This window comes from Numenius arquata, chromosome 2 (assembly GCF_964106895.1).
Source record: "Numenius arquata chromosome 2, bNumArq3.hap1.1, whole genome shotgun sequence".
Lineage (NCBI taxonomy): Eukaryota > Metazoa > Chordata > Aves > Charadriiformes > Scolopacidae > Numenius > Numenius arquata.
The window spans coordinates 109,409,887-109,432,204 of NC_133577.1; the positions used below are offsets into that span (position 1 = coordinate 109,409,887).

General features: G+C 36.0%; 1 protein-coding gene across 1 annotated transcript in view; it reads right to left on the minus strand.

Annotated features, from left to right (window-relative positions):
- GRM8 (glutamate metabotropic receptor 8) overlaps positions 1–22,318 on the minus strand; it is a 344,093-nt gene that overhangs the window by 48,042 nt on the left and 273,733 nt on the right. Inside the window, exon 8 of the mRNA XM_074169153.1 lies at positions 2,332–3,267. Coding sequence (XP_074025254.1) covers positions 2,332–3,267 — 936 coding nt within the window. The remainder of the gene's footprint in view (positions 1–2,331; positions 3,268–22,318) is intronic.

A 22,318-nucleotide genomic window follows, 5' to 3' on the forward strand; every position in this document is an offset into this window, starting at 1 on the left:
AGAAGTTTTATCTACTCTTTATTCAAACAGAGGTGTGTCAAAAGCTAGTAGTTCAATGAATTGCTAGTTGGAAGTACACCTGGCTTGCACTGAATGCTATGTTAATTTTATTACAGTCAACATTTCAAAAAAGGATCATTGCTTTTAAATAGGACTTTAAGCTCCCTCAGCTTATTGCTACATTCTCTCTGAACAAACTCAAGCCATAGGAAAAAAATAATTTCAAGATTTGAAAATCAACCACAAAGTGAGTAAGCACCTAACAAAAGTCTAAGTTTATTTTCTCTTTCATTTCTTTCATCCTCAAAAAAGATCATAATGCCAATTTTCAAATAAGATATTCTATAATGTATTAGTCTGTTTTTAAAATCCTTCTTTTGGTGTCTACAGTAACTGAGAAACCTACAAGCAACTCTGAGTTTATTCAGACAATATATATGTGTGTGCACCAGGATATTATATTTTTGTCCTATTCAGATACACAATTTAATTGTATAAATACATGAACTATTATTATGATGTTCATAAGACTCTGTGTGGAAACATGCTTTTATTTGCAGCAAAAAGTAGAAACACTGTGAAAAGAATTATTTGAATTACAGAGCTACTGTATTAGCATATTAGTTTGGGTTTTTTTTTCCTCCTGAAAGTCGCTATCTGAAGAATAACAAATCATTTAGAAAAAAAGGCAACTAAGAAATGAAATTTAGTGCTAGAAGCTGTGTGATTTTACATAATTTGTGTGTTCAGTTTTGGGTTTCATAAAAGAAATGTAAAAGAGGTGTTCATTAATCTTGTCTTTAGAGGTCAAAACCAAATTATCCTTTACTACAAGGTAAGGTGAACCAATGGTGTAAATCAAAACTCACTGCATAGTTGCCAGGCAAGCTATATTTTATGTGTTGCGATACTCAGAAATACATTTATTTTGTTAGAGCTACTTGCCATAAAACTGACTGGCCCAACCAGTTAAAACAAAAAGTACCACACATTTATACCACAAAGTATTTTTCTGACTTAAGTCTACACATATAAAAAAGTCAGAATTTAAATACAATTCAGTTAAGTATATTTTCCTATATTAAACAGGATTTTTTATCTTTACTTGTTGTATCTATGATATGCCATTACCTTGGTATTCACTTCCCCGACAATCCAAAAGGACATGGAAATCAAGCCTGATCCAATTCAGCAAGTCTGGTACTTCAGTTTTTAGTGAGGAAAATGTTTTTCTGCCACAGCCTGTCCCACACAGAATTCCTCTGCTTGAATTAGCAGCTACTTTAGCAAGCTATGTTCTTTAATATCCAGGCAAATGCCCTCTAAACCAGACACATGTCAAACCTTTGCACAATTATAAGTGGACACATGTTGACTTTTCCAATTAAATTAAAATTTGTATTTTAAAACATTACAAAGAACACCTGTTAGAAGAAAAAGGGAAAGAGTTTATATAAAAGACTGATGGCTTTAATTTCTTATTTTTGAGATTTTCCAGATCTCACAGATTTTCAGTTTTGAAGGTTCATGCTGATATCATTGCTCCTTCCTACCTAAATTGTCATTTTCATTACTATCTGCTGGATAAAAACCTCACACAGTCGACATGTACCTCTGCCTTCCCATTAGAACTGAGAGAAGGAGAGTTAAATGTCTGACATGTTTTGTACTGCTCACCATGACTGATATCAGGAAAGGTCCATGCCAATTCAACAAGGAATAACAGATATCCCAGTATGCAACATTTAATTTCTCATTAAAAGATCAGGAAAATTACATCTTTTTGATCTGAGATAATAATTAGTGAATTACAGTTTTATGATTTTACATACACTTCTTTCACTCCTTTTATTTTTTTTTTTAAAGTTATATGTGTCAACCAGAGAGAAAAGGAATTCTTTTCATTCTGCCCAAGCATTCTTCTTCATTATTTTTGACATATGTAAGTTGATCTTAGGTTTTTGAAATGTAACCATTTCTACCAGTTGTGTGGATGATAACAAAGATTTATAGTGCTTCATGTAATAGGCTAGAGCATCACTGAAGGGTAATAATAAACGTTAGAAGAAACAGTCATATAAGGATATATTGAGAAAATGTCAACATTATTATGCCAGCCACACCACAATCACATTCAGTTTCTTGTGTTAAAACATAGGAAACCTACCTTTTGAATCCTATATTTCATTGTCTGTAAACTCTGAGAGTTTGTTTGCAATTATCATTCAAAATTACCCATTTTTAAGAGTGAAAATATTATAGCGCTATAAGTAATGCGAGATGAAAATAGAAAAAGGGTAGTATTTGATTTGTAAATTTATCATCACTTACCTTCTCTGCTGATTGGGCCGTACCAAAAAAGATTGGAATAAAAGCTAACCAAATTATGCAGGTTGTGTACATAGTAAATCCAATGGGTTTTGCTTCATTGAAGGTCTCTGGAACCCCTCTTGTTTTAATAGCATAAACAGTGCATGTGACCATCAAGAGAATACTGTACCCAAGGGAACAAATGAGAGAAAGATCTGAAATGTCACATTTGAGAACTCCCCTGGCATTTTCTGGTTCAAGTGTCCTCTGCTCTCCATAGTCTACGATGATATGTGGTGGATCGATAGCAAACCAGATGAAGACTCCAATAAGCTGCATGGATATGAGGCTGAAAGTGATCACCAGCTGGGAAGCTGGACTAATAAATTTGGGAGCTGTGACAGATTTTTTGCCTTGTTCAAATATTCTGTGAATTCTGTTTGTTTTGGTAAGCAAGGCAGCATAGCTGAAACACATGCCCAGTCCTAAAAAGATCCTTCGAAACGAGCAGACCACTGTATCAGGAGTCGCAATCATTAAAAAGGTAATGGAGTAACAGAGAAAAATCCCAGTCAAGAGCACATAACTGAGCTCCCGTCCAGAGGCCCTGACGATTGGCGTGTCGTTGTACCGGACAAATGTCACAATCACAAAGGTGGTGGCAATTATACCGAGAATAGCTATGAAGACTGGCACAATGGCCCAAGGCGAATGCCACTCCAGTTTGATTATAGGGATAAGCTGACAATCCGTACGGTTGGCGTTTGGTCTCTTGTTGATGGGGCACAGTTCACAGTTGAATTCATCCACCTGGTAATGGTACCCCTCACAGCGTTCGCAGTGCCAGCAGCAGGGCACTCCCTTCACAGTTTTCTTTCTTTCCCCAGCTTTACAGGGCAGGCTGCAGACAGATGCTGGATGAGTGTGTTGTCTATTAGCCCACTGCATGTCTTCTACCTGTGGGCATAAAAAATTAATGAGCCTTCTATTTTCCACCCATTTATAATATCATAATCCTGGCCACAGGTTTGTCATAAATCACTACATGTTGACAGTACAAATACAGTTTACCATAATAAGAAACCTGCTTCTTTCCCTTGTATTGACTTTATAAAAGTGTTAAATGATTGTGTCCAATAAATCATTCATGCCACAGGCTTGATGAGTGCCATTAGTTTCTATTTACCTCTTTGCTGCTGACCAAATTGACATCAGTAAAGATATTTATTGACTCCAGGCTAGTTTAAAAGCAAAAAAAGCATGTACACAGTGCTTTAAAAGTTAATTACATGTAAATATAAATAAAAGTAGTTCTCAAATATTTAATTACAAAATAAGGCTATGTGGGTTTCAGATGAGTTTCTGGTACGGTAAAGAAATACATTAAAATCTCCTTGCATCAGTTCTAGCAGAACAAAGAGTGCCAGAAGAAAGATCTGTGATGCCACCTATTCCACGAATGTGGATATTTTATATTTTTCCATTTTCCAAGTCTTGACACACATAAGAGCCTTTTATTTACATTTCTAGAAGATAAAAATGAATATATACTGCTTTCTGAATAATAATGGAAAAATACATCATGGCTACTAATTTAGTCCTCCCAATTTAAGAAGTCCAAGGATCTTTTTGTAGTACAGAACAGATGCACACAATGCTGTCTTGTTTTGGAAATCACAGATTTCTTCACAGCAGCGCATTAACATAATACACTTTTTTCATCAACTTATCTATTCTTCCTGCTATACCCTCCAAATAAAATCTGAATAGGAAACTCATGGATTTAAAACATCTCCTGCTTAAAATTATCACTCAGTTTGATACCAGCTCTCCTTAGCCCACCAAAACCAGGTTCCGCCAGAGGTCATGCTGAGTGAACCAGAGCAGTGCAAGGAGCAAAGAGCTATTTGTAGGCACCAGAATCACTTTGTGTTTCTCCCCATGCTCCGCCTTATCAGGTGGTAAGCACTCAAGGACAAAGGACTCGCCTTGCTTTTGCCTATTAAGTACTTAGCACTTTTGATTCATTTGGAGGCTTTATTTATAAGTGAAATAACAGTAACAAAACTTCAGGCATCAGGAATGTTTTAGTTACTTCTGGAGGAGGACAGAATGAGGGCAGCTTATCAAGAAGGATAATTTTGGCCTCGACAGTTTATTTTTCCAGTAATTTTTAAACAGATTTGAGAAAAAAAACTGTTGGCCTCATTTGCCTTCCTCAGAGAACTGGAGCACCAGTTACAGCAACACACAGGGTGAATAAGGCAGCAACAAGCAGCCAGGCTCTTTGTCTCTTCTGTCCACTCTTCTGCACAGTGTTCACTGTTATTCACCACTCACAGGGTCAAACAAGGCACCACGTAATGAGGAGACACGAAACTTGCTCGTACAACCAGCTCAGTGAATCCCTAGAGTCACTCAAGGACTTCAGTGGGGTTTGGATCAGTCTTGAACCTCCAGAAGTTAACCATATTTTATATAAAGGACTGTGATAATTACACAAAATGCAGCATTTGGTGGCTATATAAAAGGAAATCATTTAAGTAATTAGCTTCCTAAAAACCATAAGAACAACCCGGTTACATGAAACAGCTTTGACAGAGCCCTAGCAGAGCACTTGACACTAAGAAAAAATTCACCGCTGTTACAACCTCCTGGTTTTAATCACTGAAATTCTCAAAGCCTGCGTAACCCCTACTGTTTCAACTCCTAGACAAGAGAGAAAACATGTTATGATGAAATCAGTGTGATAGCAAAGACATATTCTTCTTCACAGTGTTGTTAGGAGAATAAATACATCAAAGCTTGTGATTTAGTCAGATACAATGATAATGGGGGCAACAGGAGGCCATGGTCATTAATCCAGATCTGTGGATAAGTTTGGAATGACTCGAAAAAGAACAGTACTGCGTATTTGCCAGATTATAGCACACAATACAGAATCACCAGGAGAGTACACAACACCTGATCCAGCATACACTTAGAATGGCGTGGACAGGCAATATCTCATCTGGCAGACAGCCTGAAAGGATAAAGCTAAGGTGTTCAATATTTTTAACACATTTGAACTAGCAAAGTGAGTTTATACCAGATCAGCATTTAATACCATGAGGCTACAGTGTTTCTTATCTGGCATTAAGCATCCTAAAGCCACATTTACTATATTGTGAATCCACGGCTTTGGTAGGTACACAGAATTCCTTTGTGTCTTTCAGAGTTTCTACTTTAATAAAAGAAAAAAGAAAAAATATCCTTTTATTGTACAGCTACTTATGATTTTGTGTATTTTTGTCTTGATGGTGATTTAATTGGCTAAAAACATGATTAAAAACTCTTCCTGGTTGGCAATACATTAGAGTGCCTCAGGTTACACATCCCAGGGGTGACAACTGATAATAAATTCATATTTCTGAAGGTCACTGGTAAAGATTCATATTATTATTTTCATTCTAGTATATCTGACATATAAAGAACACAAGACATAATTTCCAGGATGGAAATATAGAGCTATGAATGTTGGAAAACTCACAATCTAAACACACTTGAATCTTTTATTAAAAAAAAAATATATATATTAATATTAGCATTAGTAGCTGCTAGTGATGAAGTGACTCAAACAAGAATGGACTCTTAAAGCATAAAAAAAATTCTAAATCAATGTAGAGAATAAACAGAATGAATGGCTGGTGCAGGTGCATTTTACAAGGTATACAAATTATGTCTTACAAACTGTCTTGTCTGGATGACTTTTTTTAGACAAAACACACAGTTGCATTTAGGTTGACCTACATTTCTGAAAAAGCACTTAACAAAAATGAGGTCTTGCTCATGAGTTTTTTATTTCTTTTTCTATCTAACAAGAACAAGAAGATATATTCCCAAGAAATGTTGGCCAGTGTTTGAAATTGGAGATCCCCTTTAAGACAGTTGCAGATCTGAGAAAAATCTGGCATTGTAGGATTTTAACTCTGGAAGTGGGTGCAAAGATGGGATTGTACCATGAACACAACCATCCTGACAACTCAGTTTATAGCTACCTTAACATGCAACATGGCACGGTAAGAGTTGAACTGTGGAGCAAAGGTGTTGGCTCTGAGGACTTGATGTTCACTGTCGTGGTTTTGGCCGAATTTACCAAAACACGGATCGGGATCAAAGGCAGATGAACAGACTAGATGGAATACCCTAGTTGGTCAGGTTTGGGTCACCTGTCCTGTCCGCTCCTCCCCACCGATGTGACCCCTCTACGTTTTTTCCGTTTCCGACCCTCTAAGGGGGCAAATAACGAAATTGGCTGACCTTGGTTGTTATAGCAATAAGTATAAGCAAGGGCCTCCCTGCATACCATTCCTTGGCATGGAGCACAAACATTGGGCTTATCATTCTGAGAACAAGCAGTTTTCTCCACAATATGCCGTTAATTTCAGAGAGTTAGAGGAGGCCTAGCTAGGATGTAAAGTTACAGAACAGGAAATTGGTTCTGTTTTACTTCAAACCGGGACATTCACTTTGGTTAGCATTTGAAATTTGAGTCTTGGAAGGAAGGTTATATTGAACTAATTTTGACATAGTTCAGTGGGCTGAACACCCTGTGATGATTAAAGAAGATTAGATGTCCTTCTGGAAACCATCTTCTGATTTCATTTCAGCCAAAAGCAATCCAGTTCATATAGCCGGAGACCCACTCCACAACGAGCAAGTGTGCTAAGTGGGAATAATTAGCAGATTCATTTCAAAAGCAGACTCTTGATTGAAACCAAAATGCTAATGTGTGTACACCCTCAGACCGCTACTGTAATAGAGGCAGAGTAAAGAGCAGGGGAAACTATACCTCAGAGTGGGCGCTGCTTTTATTACATCCAAACAGGTCTGCTAAGGGTATCCATATATGCAGCAATTAAAGACTGAAAATTAATGATAATTCTGGTCATCTGGTTAATTTCCAGCTATCCATAACCTGCAGCAGTCTTTACCTGTATGTATTTTTTATTTATTATTTTGCATAATATAAATATAATAAGGAAATCCAATATAAGACATAACTACAACAATGGTCTTAAAGCTCTATCAGTTTTTTCAGTGACTGAATGTATATACCAAAGGAAATGGCCTCTCGAATCTGTGCAGAAGATTCACCCATGTCATTATTTTTCTATCCTTAGGTTATAGGTTATATTGATCCCACTTCTTCTCTGAGATTAACTTTAGACAATAAATGATAGTAGAAACTGTTAAGAAATAAGAAAGTGAAGGAGGATCATTTGGGAACATAGACACAGGAACAGTGTCTAATTTTCAGAACTGCTGAAAACCTGTAATAGTCATAAACCTTAAAGGGAGTTGCTGGATGCTCAGTCTCTTTTGAAAATCATATTTTTTTATACGGACATAAACATTTAGCAGTGGAATTTTCAGAATTACCAAGGGAAACTTGTTCAATCCAGCTAATTACTTTAAATGGGAGCTAAGTGCCTTATCTGTTTAAGTGCTTTTGAAAATCCCACTATGCTTCCATCTGCAGTTTTCACAACCTAAATACTTTGAGAAACCTCCCCCAAAGTGATCTAGAAGTTCAAATATCACAAAACTAACTTCAAGGGAGCTTAACTTTAGGCACATGTTTTTAAACAAAATTCTCATGGGGGAAAGAAACTGACAAAGAAGCCAAAGCCAGACAAAAGAAGGGGGTTTTGACATTGAAAAAGAACAAAAAAGTTTAACATCTCTTCAGCCTTGAGTGATCAAAATATCTGGGTGTGCAGCACTCTTTATACTGCTCAGACTCTGCTAAGGCTGGGTGAGTCTCAGATTATTAAGTAGCCTTACGTAAACATAGTTTCTAGAAGACTTATTTTGTCATCTTCATTTTCATATGACATCTTATAGCTGCCGTTCACTACAGTATGATATATGACAAGGTAAAGTTCATTGTTAAATGTATCTGAATTCATTACCTAGGTTAAATGGACAGGAATAGCCTAGCTCTGCATCTATTATTAATAATAGTTTAAACATTATTATTAATTTTATTTGAGTAGCTTCTCTAAATTTGGAAAGTGTCTGATAGATTGATGTGCTATCATGAAATACCTCACATTCTCCTAAGATGAGGTTCCATTTTCTACTATTCCAATACTTACCAGAGTGAAAACATCAGAAAGAGTATGACAGCATGTCTGTAAGACATGTACTCATTTTCTATGAAATGCATCATGATACAAAAAGAGAATGGTTTCATTGCTATTTAAATAGACATAAAAATCATCTCTGTATGAGACATGTGCCTGACGGAGCTGCAATTTGCTTTAATTTCCAGCACTAAGATTCACAGTTCACTAAACCATTAAAATACAGACAAAATGCCATTTCATATCAAAACCAAGTAAACACCTCTATCCTTCATGAACATTACAAATACAATTTCCTTTAATATCTAACAATAAAGCTAAAAATTAATGATGTGAGGACTGGCCTAAAACAAGATGAGATTTACATGACACAGTACAAGTAGCACATTCACATTCCTGGCACCTATCTTCTTTCAATAATCAAGCCAATCATTCATTTAGCAATGCCCTCAGCAACCAGAGGAGACCGATCAAAAATGCTGTTAATAGGTCACATATAATTTCTGAACCATCTATGTGTACAAAACCACTCTGTTTTCCATTCTTAATGATCATGGAAAATTTTATTACTTACATAATTCAGCAAGCAGTGACAGCCTTCAGAGAATTTATACTGAGGACATTGGTGGATAATATTTTAATGTTTCTGATTATGTTATATTATCACTTGCAGGAATTTTCATTTTTGAAATCTTATCTCAGAATTAGATATTTATTAAAAATAATGAAAAATGTGTTTAAAGGTATTATTGTAATGAATGGAATTATACAAGACCTAGACAGAGGACTGCGAGTAGTGCATTCTACCAGAGTCATGGGAGTAGACAAACATCTTATTTTGTAGCTAGTTAGCCAAGACTTTCAGAAGCAGCAAGGCTCTTACATATAAATTCATACGGCTTTTAATAGATATTCTGATTCTTAGTTATAAAAATGAAAAAGAACTGAAATATTTTCTCCAGCTGTCACTAAGAGTTGTTCTTATTTTTGTCTCTAGTTCCTGGAAGTGTTTCTCTTCTGACAAAAAGGTTCATCAGAGGAGCATAGCAAGTGAGTGAATTAAGGCAATTTAGTCTAATATTTAACTTTTAAAATTGTCTAATGCATCTATTCTCACAGTTAAAGTTCAAATCTCTAATGTACCCTGTCCAATCAAGTCATCTGAACCATCAAAAACCAAAATTAAACTGAAACTGGTTCAACTAAAGTGAATTCATTATGAGCCTAAATATAATTATCATTGCATTCAGTCTGCCAGTCAGATTTTATCCCTCTAGAGAAAAGCTGGGTACACTTACACTCTACACTTACAAATATTTAAGCAAGCATGTGCAGGAGGGAAATAAGCAAAGGACAAAAAATACAGTTTTAAATTGAAAAACAAAATAGAACAAAACCAGAATGAATCCAGATTTTCAATGGCAGTATAAAATCACTATCATTACCAGATTTGTCATAATCGCTGTAAGTGATTTACCTCATTCTCCCCATACAGATGTTTTCTTAACAACTGAGATGTCGTTTTCTGGAATTTCAGGCATAGACATTCCTAGAGGTTTATAAAGAGCATGGGATCATCTTTGGTTTTATCACATACTGGCTGAAAATTAATGCAGTTGAATATCAGTGTGAAGAGGAGTCTGAGAAGCTTGATCAGATGCAATGACCATTAAAGGACCAGTCTGAAATACTACAAGGAAAATCACTCTTTCTATTTTTTTTTAGGAACAGAAGAACAGGTTGTTGTTACAGCCCATATGGAAGCTGATTTCTCTTAACTGTGAATCCACCTGCCCAAAGTTCATCCTAGGCACACCACTTACCTTCACTATCTCATAGATTCCCTGAAGGAAAAACAAAGACAGTTAAATTTACTGTCATTTAAATTTGAATACCTATTTACATGCATGTGTGTATCCTTAGTTATATGCATATATGATTTAAAATGTCTAGGACTACAGGAAGGAAGGCGATATTGATATTATTTGAAAGCAGTGCTACAGAATAGTTTAACAACTATTTTCTCAAAGCTTAGAGGTGGCCTGTATGGCTCTGATACAGTCTGACTTTCTCAGTGACCTTGAGCAAATTATTTAACCTGCTTGAACCTCAACTTTGCAATTGGCTGGAGGGAAGCTGTGATGCAGACAGGAGCAGTGGAGATGCTTACGTAAGTTTAAAATGTGGGTAAGAAGTTTAAGTAGGGATATAACTGATCTCCATCTCTCAGATCTGGAAGGGTTTTTTTGCCAAGCAAGTTGTTACATTTTAGAAAGCTTGATTAAAGCATTTTTTACTTTTAAAACTGAGCAATATTTTTTCAAAGAATACCAGAAACATCATAACAAATCTGTGCTTCCTCAGCGTAGCAAAATCTTTCCTGTCATCTCCAGTTTCCCAGAAATACAGTATCACAAATCTCTGGCACAACTAAAGCCAAGAGAATGTATTTTTAATGTTCTGGCCATTATAACAAGTGATTCTCAGCTAGGGCAAAGTAATTAAAGGGAAGGATGCTCTGAAGTAATAGATACAAGCAGAAAAGAATGGTGTAAACAAATATAACGTTTCTTATGCTCATAAACAGAAAAGGTTAAATACTAGCCTTGCTTTATCAGTGGAAGTATGTTATTTAGTGTGCTGAGACTGTAATTTTACCTCAAAGAAACCAACCTCACTACTTAAATCATGTAATTCGTGACTGCTGAATATTACCTCAAGGAGCTTATTGTGGAAACCTTAGACAGGGAATCGTTGTACTACGGTACCATAATCTACAAACAGTCCTTATTAGTGCTACACAGACTTTAAACCCAAGTCTTAAAATGCTAGCCTTTGAATTTTTTGGGATCTGTTTATTTTACTTATTTTTACTTTTTCTTCTACTTTTCTCTACCTGTGGCTTTGCTGGTACCTATGGGCTACAGAATTGCTGACCCTAACAGACCCTCAGTAAAATGGTAGAAGGAGCTGCAATATATTCTCTTTTTCAATTTGCCAAACAACAAACTTTATAATTTGCATGGAATACCTGGAAAACAAAATTTTGTCTCAGATGTAATGGGGCATAAACTAACACAAAGTGCATTGATGAGCAGGTCATCAAGTAAACAGCTACTGTTACTGCACTGTGTAACTATCAGATGGAATTTTACAGCAATCTAGTAGTCACTTCTATTCAATATAAGCAAGATTATCTTTTTTTCTTTCTTGGAAACATGAATCACAATTAATTTTTAAACACCTGTTTCTGGAGACAGTCTCTTTATTTACAAATGAGACCAAAAAACCAAACCAAAACAAAAAATCCAAACAAAAAAAAGCCCCACTACAATTATTTCCTTAATAGCTTTATGACACGGAAATACCCTATTCAAGATGACATCAGCAGACTTCAGATTTTTTGGAAGTGTTTTGCATGGTCTATTGTGTATATTCTGAAACTATATAATTACCATCAACAGATCAGACTGCAAATCAGGCTTCCAAAGTTATTTTTTATGCAGTCCATTTTCACATAGACAATCTCTACTGCATATCCTTACCTAAAGGTCCTCACTGCCCTTACATGTACCTGACATGCACTTGGAGAGATTTTAATGAGCATTTTATATATAACTTACGATGTACACATAGGGATTGAAGTCATTATACGCTACCAAAAGCATACTGTGCTGTAACTTCGCTTATAATTAAGCTTGTTCAAAAAACCTCAAATTAAAAAACCCACTTTGTCAGATTTAGATTTTTCTTTAAGAAAGTACTGTTTTGAGAGGAAACCTTCCACCATTGCCCTTTTTTGTCGGGTGATAGGTTTTGACCAGCTGTAGTACTAAGGCCATTTGACTGATAAGGCTTGGATGTGCTTTCTTCTTCCTGCAGTTGATCATGCAGAAATAGCCCGCAAGCATACTTCAAAAAATTTAATGCTTTGAGAAAAGAAAAGGAGCCTAGTTCTGGCAAAGAGTTTTTTCATGCCACTTTCCTTGTCCCTGGGGAATCTTCTCAGTTTTGCCCAAGGTCCATGTGATCACTAGTTTAAAGGACTAGTTGCTTTTCTTGATGAAGCTTTTAATACCCATAACAAATAGTCTCTCTCCCAAATCTGTTGCCTTTATTTACAGTAACCTAAGTTAAAATTTGAGTTGCCCTGACCCAAGTCTGGTGCTCCATAGCTACTGTATTTCCCTCCAATCTGTGTCAGATGTCTTTCGTTCCCAATGGTGCTCAGATTCTCCCCCACTCCACAGTAAATAGAAGGAACGCAAGAGGTTAAGCACAGCTGCCGTTTGACTTTAAGGGATTTTTTTTTCTTTAGCTTTAAGACTAATTCACTTAATAAGTCCCATTGTTTAATGAAAAAATATTAACCATTACATGCTTTTAATCATTCTATTGGTTTAAAGGTGAGTTTCTTATCAAAACAAGAAGCTGCTCTCCCCAAACACCTGTATGATGGCCAGCAAGAAAATTTACTGGGCTAAACCTTCAGCAGATTTAAATCAGTCCAGTAACTTCAGCAGAGTTATGCTAACAAGGGCATGACCCACACACATATTTAATATTACTTAAGGACATGAACTGTCACCTTTTTGTTATCTGTTATATTTCATTATTTTAAAACTAGATACTAGCCAATCATAAAAAGCCTCAGTTCAGTATGAAAAAATATGTTGATGGGTTTGGGTTAGTTTTAATCCTACCCCATCATTTTTAATGATTTTTCTATTTCCTATTTCTTGATGAGTACAAAAGATGTTGTGCATAAGAAACTGAAGAATGAACTCCTCTAAATTCCAACCTGCACAACCTTTTCTACAAAATAATACCAGCACACAAATAACATATTCTTTTTATTCCCGTGCTGCTCACAGACCAAGACCTCAGTTGCACTATGGGATAAACAAATCTGCAAGAAAAAAATATGGTCTCAATCCTAAAGAATTCACAATCAAGCCATAAGACGGAGAGAAGAGTATCAGCAGAATACAAGAAAAGACATCCTAAACACAATAAGGCAACACTGAACTACATGATAGTCAGCAGCCAGAGCATATCTCCAAAGAGGTGCTTTTTAAGGAAATTGTATCAAAAATATTTTTAAGGAGGGAACTGAAAGAGTAGAGCAGGGCAATTTTGCATATATTTCCTGAGCTTTCCATCGCAGCATAAGTGGCAGCAAGACAGAAAAGTACAAAAGCACAAAGGTAGTAACTTCATCACTGACCTCTCAAAGAATAACAGAAAACAGAAACAGAGCCGGAATACCCTGTGATCCTGTGCTTCTCAGTTTCTAAACAGTGTTTCAGCAAAGTGAAGCACTTGAAATTTTGAGCAAAGTTTTCCTCACCTCAGCAACCTTATACCTTAATTGACTGTGACAGAGGAACAGACAAGCTCAGTTGAAATGTAGGGATTGGGTTTATTTTCCTGTCTCAAGAAAAGAGGCACTATACCTAAACCATTCCTGACATATTTGTCCAGCCTGTTTTTAGGAAAAAAAGCTGTTAATATGTGTAGTACATTCTACTCTGAAGCACTGCAAAATCCTAAACACTGAGATGTATGTTTTGACAATACTTTAAGGTGGTTTTCCACTATAATAGCTCGTATCTTCTTTGTCAGCTCCTCTTAGTGAACAGTCAGATTGTTCCATGATAATAAATTCGAAATTTCAGCACTATATAAATAAAAGAAAATCACACTGGCCCTTTAAACACAATTCCAGCCAGGTAACAAAATCACATATAAAAAGTCTGAAAGTCTGAACTAGTTCAGAACTGGCAGAAAATAGGCTGTGTTTTATACTGAGATTTTCAGCAACAGGGGAAGAGCTCTCTCTGCCAAGTCTACGCTGCTGCTTAGAATGACGAGTCAATAATTAAATTGAGAATTCTGTGGAGAGACTTAGTGATCTGGCAGGCACAAAACAAGCGTGTGGAAGAAGTTTAAGCTAGAGAAAATACCACATAACACATTTAGTCAGAAAAAAAAAAAAAAAAAGAAAAAGAAAAAAAATATCCTTGTTATTAAGGAAAGAAAGATGAACATGTTGAAAATGAGAGTACTTCAGGAAGTCTGGGGTTTTCATATGGAATGAACATATTGAGATTTATTCTACTAGACTGAAAGAACTGACTGAGGATACAGAAAGCTCTTGAGACTTTATGGGAAAGTATGGAAAAGTTGCAAATGGGAAGCCTAGTGTTTATGCCTAGAAAAGGGGGGAAAAGAAGAAGCCAGGGAATTATCAATCATTCAGTTTAACTTGAATTCTCAGAAAAATCCTGAAAGAAATAAACACATTTCAAAAACACAGAGAAAAAAAAACAGCCCCAAGACAAATAACAGCCAAAAGGGATCAGTCAACAACGAGCTGTCACATTTCCTTCAGTGAGAGGGTAACAGGCACCATGGATGAGAGGCAAGCAGCTAGGTGTCATTTATCTTAACATTAGAAAGATTTTTGACACCATCTCAAATTACACTCTCAGTCATAAGCAACCTATTGAAACAGATCTAGCCCCTAAGGGCTAGGTGGAAATTATATCAGAAAGCTGTGGGAAGATAAAATTTGTCATTGATTCATTGTCAGAATGGAAGGGATGGTACAGGGTGGGGCCTGGAAAGGTCTATTCTTAGTCTGCTATTATTCAATACTTGTAATAACCACTCAATGCAGTTTGGATGATAAAACCCAGTATATGGTGATCAAATCTGGGCATGTATAACACTGGGAAAGGTTGAAGCTATGCTGAAGGTCAGGACACTTATTCCAAATGATACTGCAGAGAGTCTGAAAAAAAGGAGCATGCAGTTTAACAGGGGCAACTCACAGGTAGCACATTATGCGTCAGAGAGGACAGAGACAGCAGCTTTTCAGAAAAAGAGATCTCAAGGCTCTAGTGGATTATAATATGTTGAACCAATGTTATACTGTTGCAAAAGGGGCAAATGCCATCTGGAGAAACGCAGACAGACAAAATAATCTTTCCCCTCTAGTCTGCACTCACGAATACATGAAACGGTGCTTCTCCTGTACTCTGCAGTAGTGAGACTTCAGCCAGAGCACTTTGTGAAGGCTGGATCATCATGTTTCAGTTTGAAGGAGAATCAAATGGGGACACCAGAGGAAATCAGCAAACATCAGAAGTGTGTCTAGAAAGACATGATGCGTGTGACTAAACTGAACAAATACAGGCTATATAGCCCGAAGAAATAACACAGCCTGGGCGGTAAAACAACAGTCTTCGGATACATGAAAAGGATGAGGATGTGCTCAATGTATACTGAATAAAATAAGAAGTAACGGACTTAAATTATAGCAATGAGGAGTAAAGTCACGTATTTATAGGACACTTCAGAGTGATGAGGATAGTTAAAAATGCAACAGAATGCCTTCAGAGTCTGTAAAGTCTTCATCCTTGAATAAGTATAGAAGATGCTAACTGTATGCAAGGGCTAGATAGTCTCTTGAGATACCTTTAGCTGTCTTCTACAGTGCTAGGGCAGATTTCACGTATAAAATATTGTGAGCACAAATAAAGAACTAAGATCATAAATAGGCCAGATAAATAGAAAAATTTCAATGTATTCTTATGACAGCTAAATTCTTTAGACTGCCTTTTGCAGTTTTATGGAATACTTATTTAAGAAACAAATTTTTTATATTTATACAAATAAACTAAATAAAATATGCTGATGAGCATACCTTTCCTACTTCTTGGCTAATTAATGATGCATTTTAAATATTGTTATGGGTAGAGCTGCTGTACTGCTTTTGGTTACAGGGAAAATGTTTCTCTGATAAATGGTAGGGAAAGAAGGTCTAAGTAAAAGAAATCACCACTGTCACAATAGTAAACTCTTTTCCACATAGACATAAAGAAACACAAATAAGTTTGGGAAGAATTAAGCAGCTCTCATGTAAAAAACTTCCGATCTGGAGCCCTGTATGGGAATTGTAAGGTCTCCAAGGATTCACAGAAAAGCTGTCGTTACCTACTAATGTGATGCATAAACTGAAGCAACAGAGGATCCTAAATAAGTAACCAACCTCGTAAACTAGTGTATCTGTCATAGCATTCTTCTAGAGTTCTTGCTAAAGACATACACATTCTTGCATTTACTCAGAAAACCTAGAGTGTAGAAGTCCAGCTGCTTATATCCATCCCAACATTTACTCAAGGCATACAGGAAATCTACCTTTGAGGGGAACACTAGCAAAACAAACAAAACAAATTTAAAAAAGCCAGAAAACTTAAGAAACGATGGCTGAAGGAGATTTTGGGAGTATTCCTCTGGCCCCACCTCTGAATCAGCTATGCCAAATCAGTCTATACAGTTCACTTACTCCAAATAGCTCATAGTGTTGGAGATTGCTCAGCCTCCCAGGCAACGCAGCCCATTGCTTAATTATCCTCATCATTAGAATCTTCTAGCATGTCTGCATTAAATCTGTCTTACAGTAATTCAAATCTGTGACTTCTCCTAATAGCCAAATTAACTATGACTAACAGTTTGTTGTTTTCCTGAATAATCTTTTTCTGTATTGAAAGAGATTAACATAATTCCCCTCAGTTCAGTCTTCTCCAGACTAAACAATCCTAGTTTGCTCACCCTTTCCCTACAGGCATACTTTTAGATGGTTGATCATTATCATTGCTTGCAGCTGGACTCTCTCCAGCTACTCTGCTTTAAGAAGTGAAGTCACAGTTCTGCTAACAAGGTCAGACTGCAGGACTGGGGAAGAGGACAGATAGATTACATCACAAGTCTAGGAGTTCCTTGCTGCAACAGCCTCTGGCGACACAGATCTCAGTTAACCATTCCAAAGCCATTGCTTAGCTTTCTGCCTATGTTTCCCATAAAGGGGTTTTGCTTCAATTCATGGAGTTACTGGAAACATTACTGCAATCATCCTTATTTGAACCATTCGTTCCTGGCACATCCTATTGTCCCACTCAACACTAATTCTGTTCACTGCGAGCTGAAGTTACAATGAGATTAGCTACACATTCTTCATTCCCTGTTTTAAACTGTACTATCACAATATAAACACTAAAACCATTTTGGTTTTTGGTGACACCATTTTGGAAATATAGAAAATAATTCACTCCCTATATTTAAATAATTAAAAAAAAAAAAAAGTGTTTGGGGATTTATCAGGATAAAAAGTCCTGGATAAATATTAGATGACTATCCTGAAGAAATGAAATTAATACTACTGCAACATGAAGAGAAATTGCAGCAAAGCAAACAGAAAAAAAAATCATATAATAATGCTCTGTTAACTGCTGGTTATTCTCTTTTATCATATCATAACCACTGAACATCTCTTTCGTTTTCCATTTAATGATTTTTAATTTAGTAGTAGACTTCCATTATGTAATACACATGAACAATAATTAAAGTCATTTAATCTACCATTTTTGCTTTTAAGCATGAACATTTTGCTCCTAGGTTTAAAGGGCAGCTCAATCTTCAAATTATAATACATATATAAATTTCGGTGGGGAAGAGGAGAAAGATGGAAGAAACTAGAGAAGACACACGCTGATACTCTGTGTTTCACACTGGTACTTCACAAAGCAATTCACTGCAGACTTGCTGCCAGCCATGCATAAGCCAAACTACCTGCTATGCCCAGTAGCTGTTTGTCTATGCTAAAAGTCACAACATTAGCTGGTACCAGGGGAGCAGCTAACCCTGCTCTGAAGTCCCATATATGAATGCAGAACTCTCCAGGAATACATATAAAAGCTGATTTTTTCGTTGTTCTATCACTGCACACTTGTTTTGACTGTGAAAGAGAAAATAATATTTTAAAACACAAGAGATTTATTTTATTTGTCATGCATGGCAAGACCTCCTTTCTGTTTTTTTGAAAAAACAAGAATAGTCCATGGTCCTGTTGGCTATGGCTATTTAAAGAACAGTTCATTCTAATCATAACATCTTACAAAGGATGACCACAAAAAGCTACAAAATATCTACCATCCACTCAAGAATCCTGTGACAAATTCACAGCCAAGCGTGCATCTGCAACTCCATGCTTCATTTGAGAAACCTGACTTTCACTCACCCTGACAAGGTGGGAAAAAATCCCTATTCATGCTAACTCTCAAGCAGTGGCTGTTTCATTGGCAATCTAGTATCATTCTAATAAAGAACAAATGTTTATCCAAGTTCAGGATGTATTCTTAGCAGATCTCTTTTTCCCATTTTCTTTTTTCTCTCTAGAGAATCAGTAAAGATGTCTGTTTCATTAAGGAAAAAAAAAGAACCACAAAAAGAACCCCAACAACCAAAAATAAAAAAACCCAAAACTATTAGGACTAATAAAGTGAAAAGCTTCAGAAAGAAGACAAGCTGTCATTCTTCACGGGTTTTTCTAAGGTCATTGGCTCTTGAATCAAAGTTCTGTTTTGATTTTCAGTCATGTCTGAAATAGAATCTGTTCTACTACAGGCACATCTCAAAATCATTTAATGCTTTTTCAACATCTATATTCAGCTTACTTTCCCCCCACACCAAAGTAATTTTTTATGAATAATACAATCTGTAACCTTTCAAAATCATAAAATCCTAATTTTATTCCATGTTTCGTGTATTTTGTTGGCTTCCCTACTATTTGCATCCAGTGTAACCTACTGTTGACCTATGTCTTCAGTCTAGCATTGGACCTTAGTGACTACAAGTCTCGTACTGACCTCAGACTCTGACAGTAAAAAAGAATAAACCCTGAGTCATACTTATTGACCAGAGCCAAGATCAGGACTAGCTTTGTAAAACCAAAGTAGTTTTCTAAAACACATAGTAGTCTCTTTCTACTTCCAGCCCTGTGTAGAATAAAGGAAGAAAGCAATATAATTCTGAGAAGAATAGAAGAACATAAAAATTTTTGCTCATTTCATTGAGTTTTATTTTTAACACAGCATCAACAATTTTCAGGCAGATAACATGGATGGACCATAAGTTTGAACTCTACTGCCCTATTACATATGGGCAGAACACCCTGCAGGCAGTATGATTTTCATATTTTGTTTATAGATATAATCATATACAGCACTACGTGCTCCTGTTGTGTATTTCACTGTATTGCGTTCTTTTCTTAAACACAGGGCTTAACTTCAGCAATTTGAAAACATCTATCAATTATATAATAGCTACCACAGGAAAAAAAGAGGGTCTCTGGCTTCTTTAATGAAATATAGTGGCCTACAGCAAAGCTTGAAACTTATTTGCTTCATACAGTTACAGAAAACATCAGAAGCTTCTTGAATCGTTTTCTTTTACCATGTCACAAGAAAGGGAACTTATGCAATTTGAATGTGTCACTTCCAAAAAGAATTGACTAATGTCAGTGTTGATAGTTTCCTTCAGGATTAGATACATAATTTACAAGAGTCCTAGAAGAGAAGAGAAATCAAATACTGATTCAAAGCTTTTTTGAGATATGGCTGCCTGAAGGGAAGCTCATTGTCGATGTGGGGTTCCCAATTTTTACCAGTTCACCAAACACTGTGCTTAAGGCTGATGATGATTATGGCTGTCTTTCTGATAGTTCATCACATCGGTATAATTTTAATTTATGGTTTTCTTAGTCATAAATCAAGACCATTACAGAAAAACGGATGCCCCCGAGTCATTTATATCCTCAGTGCATACAATCCATAAATCTGAAAGCTTATGCATCCCATTATTTCTAAGAGAATGTTAAAAATCTGTTATTGGAGAAATTCTCTTGTCTTTCAACAGAACTCTTGCGCTCTGGTGAAAAAAAAAAAAAACAATAACCAAAACAAATACAAGTTAATTCTGCCTTAAAAATTTTACTGTTTTCACTTAAAACATACAGTGTTCTGATAGGCTTTGCTTTTTTTAAAGGAATAATATCACATAAATGGATATTCAGTTAAGGTTTTTAACTGCATCAGCTAAATGCCTGATTCTGAAAGCACCAATAATTGTGTCTGCCCAGTGTCTCATCAATCAAAATTACTGTTTTGGATGAATATGGTTTTGGATCTACATAATTGCTCAGATTAGGATTTTTAAACACAAACTTTGGTAGACAAAATGAAGTATAAGCTTGAAATGAAATCTGAGAATGCTTAAACTATATTAATAAGGAATTTTTTAAAAAGTCAAAATATTAGATTTTTTATTTCTTACATATTTCAATTTTTCTTTTTTCCAGCTGGCATTTATGTTTCAAAATAGAAGCATATTGAAAGAGGGGGGGAAAAAGTCCCTCAAAAATGAACCAGAACAGACTGAATGGGTTCCTAAGCAAAAGAAACTGAGAAACTTGTTAAAACTTTAAGATTGGGACTATTTCCATTTAATGCCACTGACAAAGGCTATCAGTCAACATCTTGATATAGCCCTTATCACAAAACAGGCAACACAGAACACAGTTTCTAAGAAGAAATTCATTATTAATCATAAAAGGAAGTTGATTTCAAATCATAAGTGCCAGGAGAAGCAAGTTTGTTTTTAACAACTTTCCACCTACAGAGATTACATGGTTGAGAGCTCAAATTTGCTAAACCCACACATTTGTAGGGAACTTTTACATGTGACCTGGTATGCAAAACACCGTTACAATATGAATAAAACATAACTTTTGCAGAAACAGCTACCTTTTCCAGAATATTTTTTGGAGGAAAGGATTTTAACTATCACAGTTTCCTGAAAAATAAGTTATCTTCTTCTACTTATAAAGAAAACTAAATGAGGAAAGCAAACAACAGGAAACCCTGACAGTTAACATGTAGTCAATGATCAAAAGTTCTAAGGCAATTACGTTTCCCTTCAAAGAGATACTAAAAGTTTTTAGGGTTTGGTTATTTCCAGTACAATAAGATCATTGAAAGTCAAGCAACCTTAGAGAGTAAAAGGATTTTAAAGGGGTTGTAAATTTAAATTGTCAGAATCGTGTAAAGTGATAATTGTATAAAAGACAATCAGGTTCTTTGAGATTATGGTTTGATGTTTCTAAATATCTGCTTTCAGAGTTTCCGTGCATCTGTCAAATACTGAGGTACCTTAATCAAACTCAAGAATCACACAAAAACTTAATTTTTGAAGATCATGATTCTTTTTTAACTTCTATACTCAGCATTGTCAGCACATGCACTTGTTTTGTAAGATTGCAAGAGTAGTACTGATCAGTAATCATGAAGTTCCTATATCTGGAAGCTATGGCTGCTTCAGAGGAAATCTGAAAGGTCAGTCTGCCTGAAGGAGAGCATTAATGTTACTGAGGACTACAGGGAGGAAGCAGCATCATAGCTAGCAGCATCTCTGCAGCTGGTGAAGCCTGCTGACAAAGAGCCCCTTAGGGAGCATGATACAGAGACTTTATCTAGCCAGAGTCAGCACTTTCTGCCCAAAGGGAAAGCCAGCACTGTAGCAGGAAAGGAACAAGTCTAAAGCTTGACCACATGGACCCTGCAGAGTCAGTGAAAACTTTGAGGAACTAGAGACACCAGCAGAGGAATCCTGAATCCTGAGAGTTGGGGTCAGAGACAGGACCAGGGCTGGCCACTGAGTGAGGAGCCATAGCCCACACAACAGTGACCCCCAGCCACAAAACCCAATATATAAAATATCAAAGAGCATCCTAAGGAAAAGGAAAACAAAAAGGAAAGGAAAAACAATATATTGGAAAGAAAAAAAAAGGAAAGTTTTTTATTCATTTATTTAAATGCAAGGCATGTTCTAATCTTAGTTACATTAGCTGTTCCAAAGGTTGAACTGTACTGCAAACCTGATACTTTGATGATTTATTTTTCTGTCACAGAAAATAAATAGATGGGTAAAAGTTATAAATTTTCTGAAACACAATACCAGCTGTATAGATGAACACAATC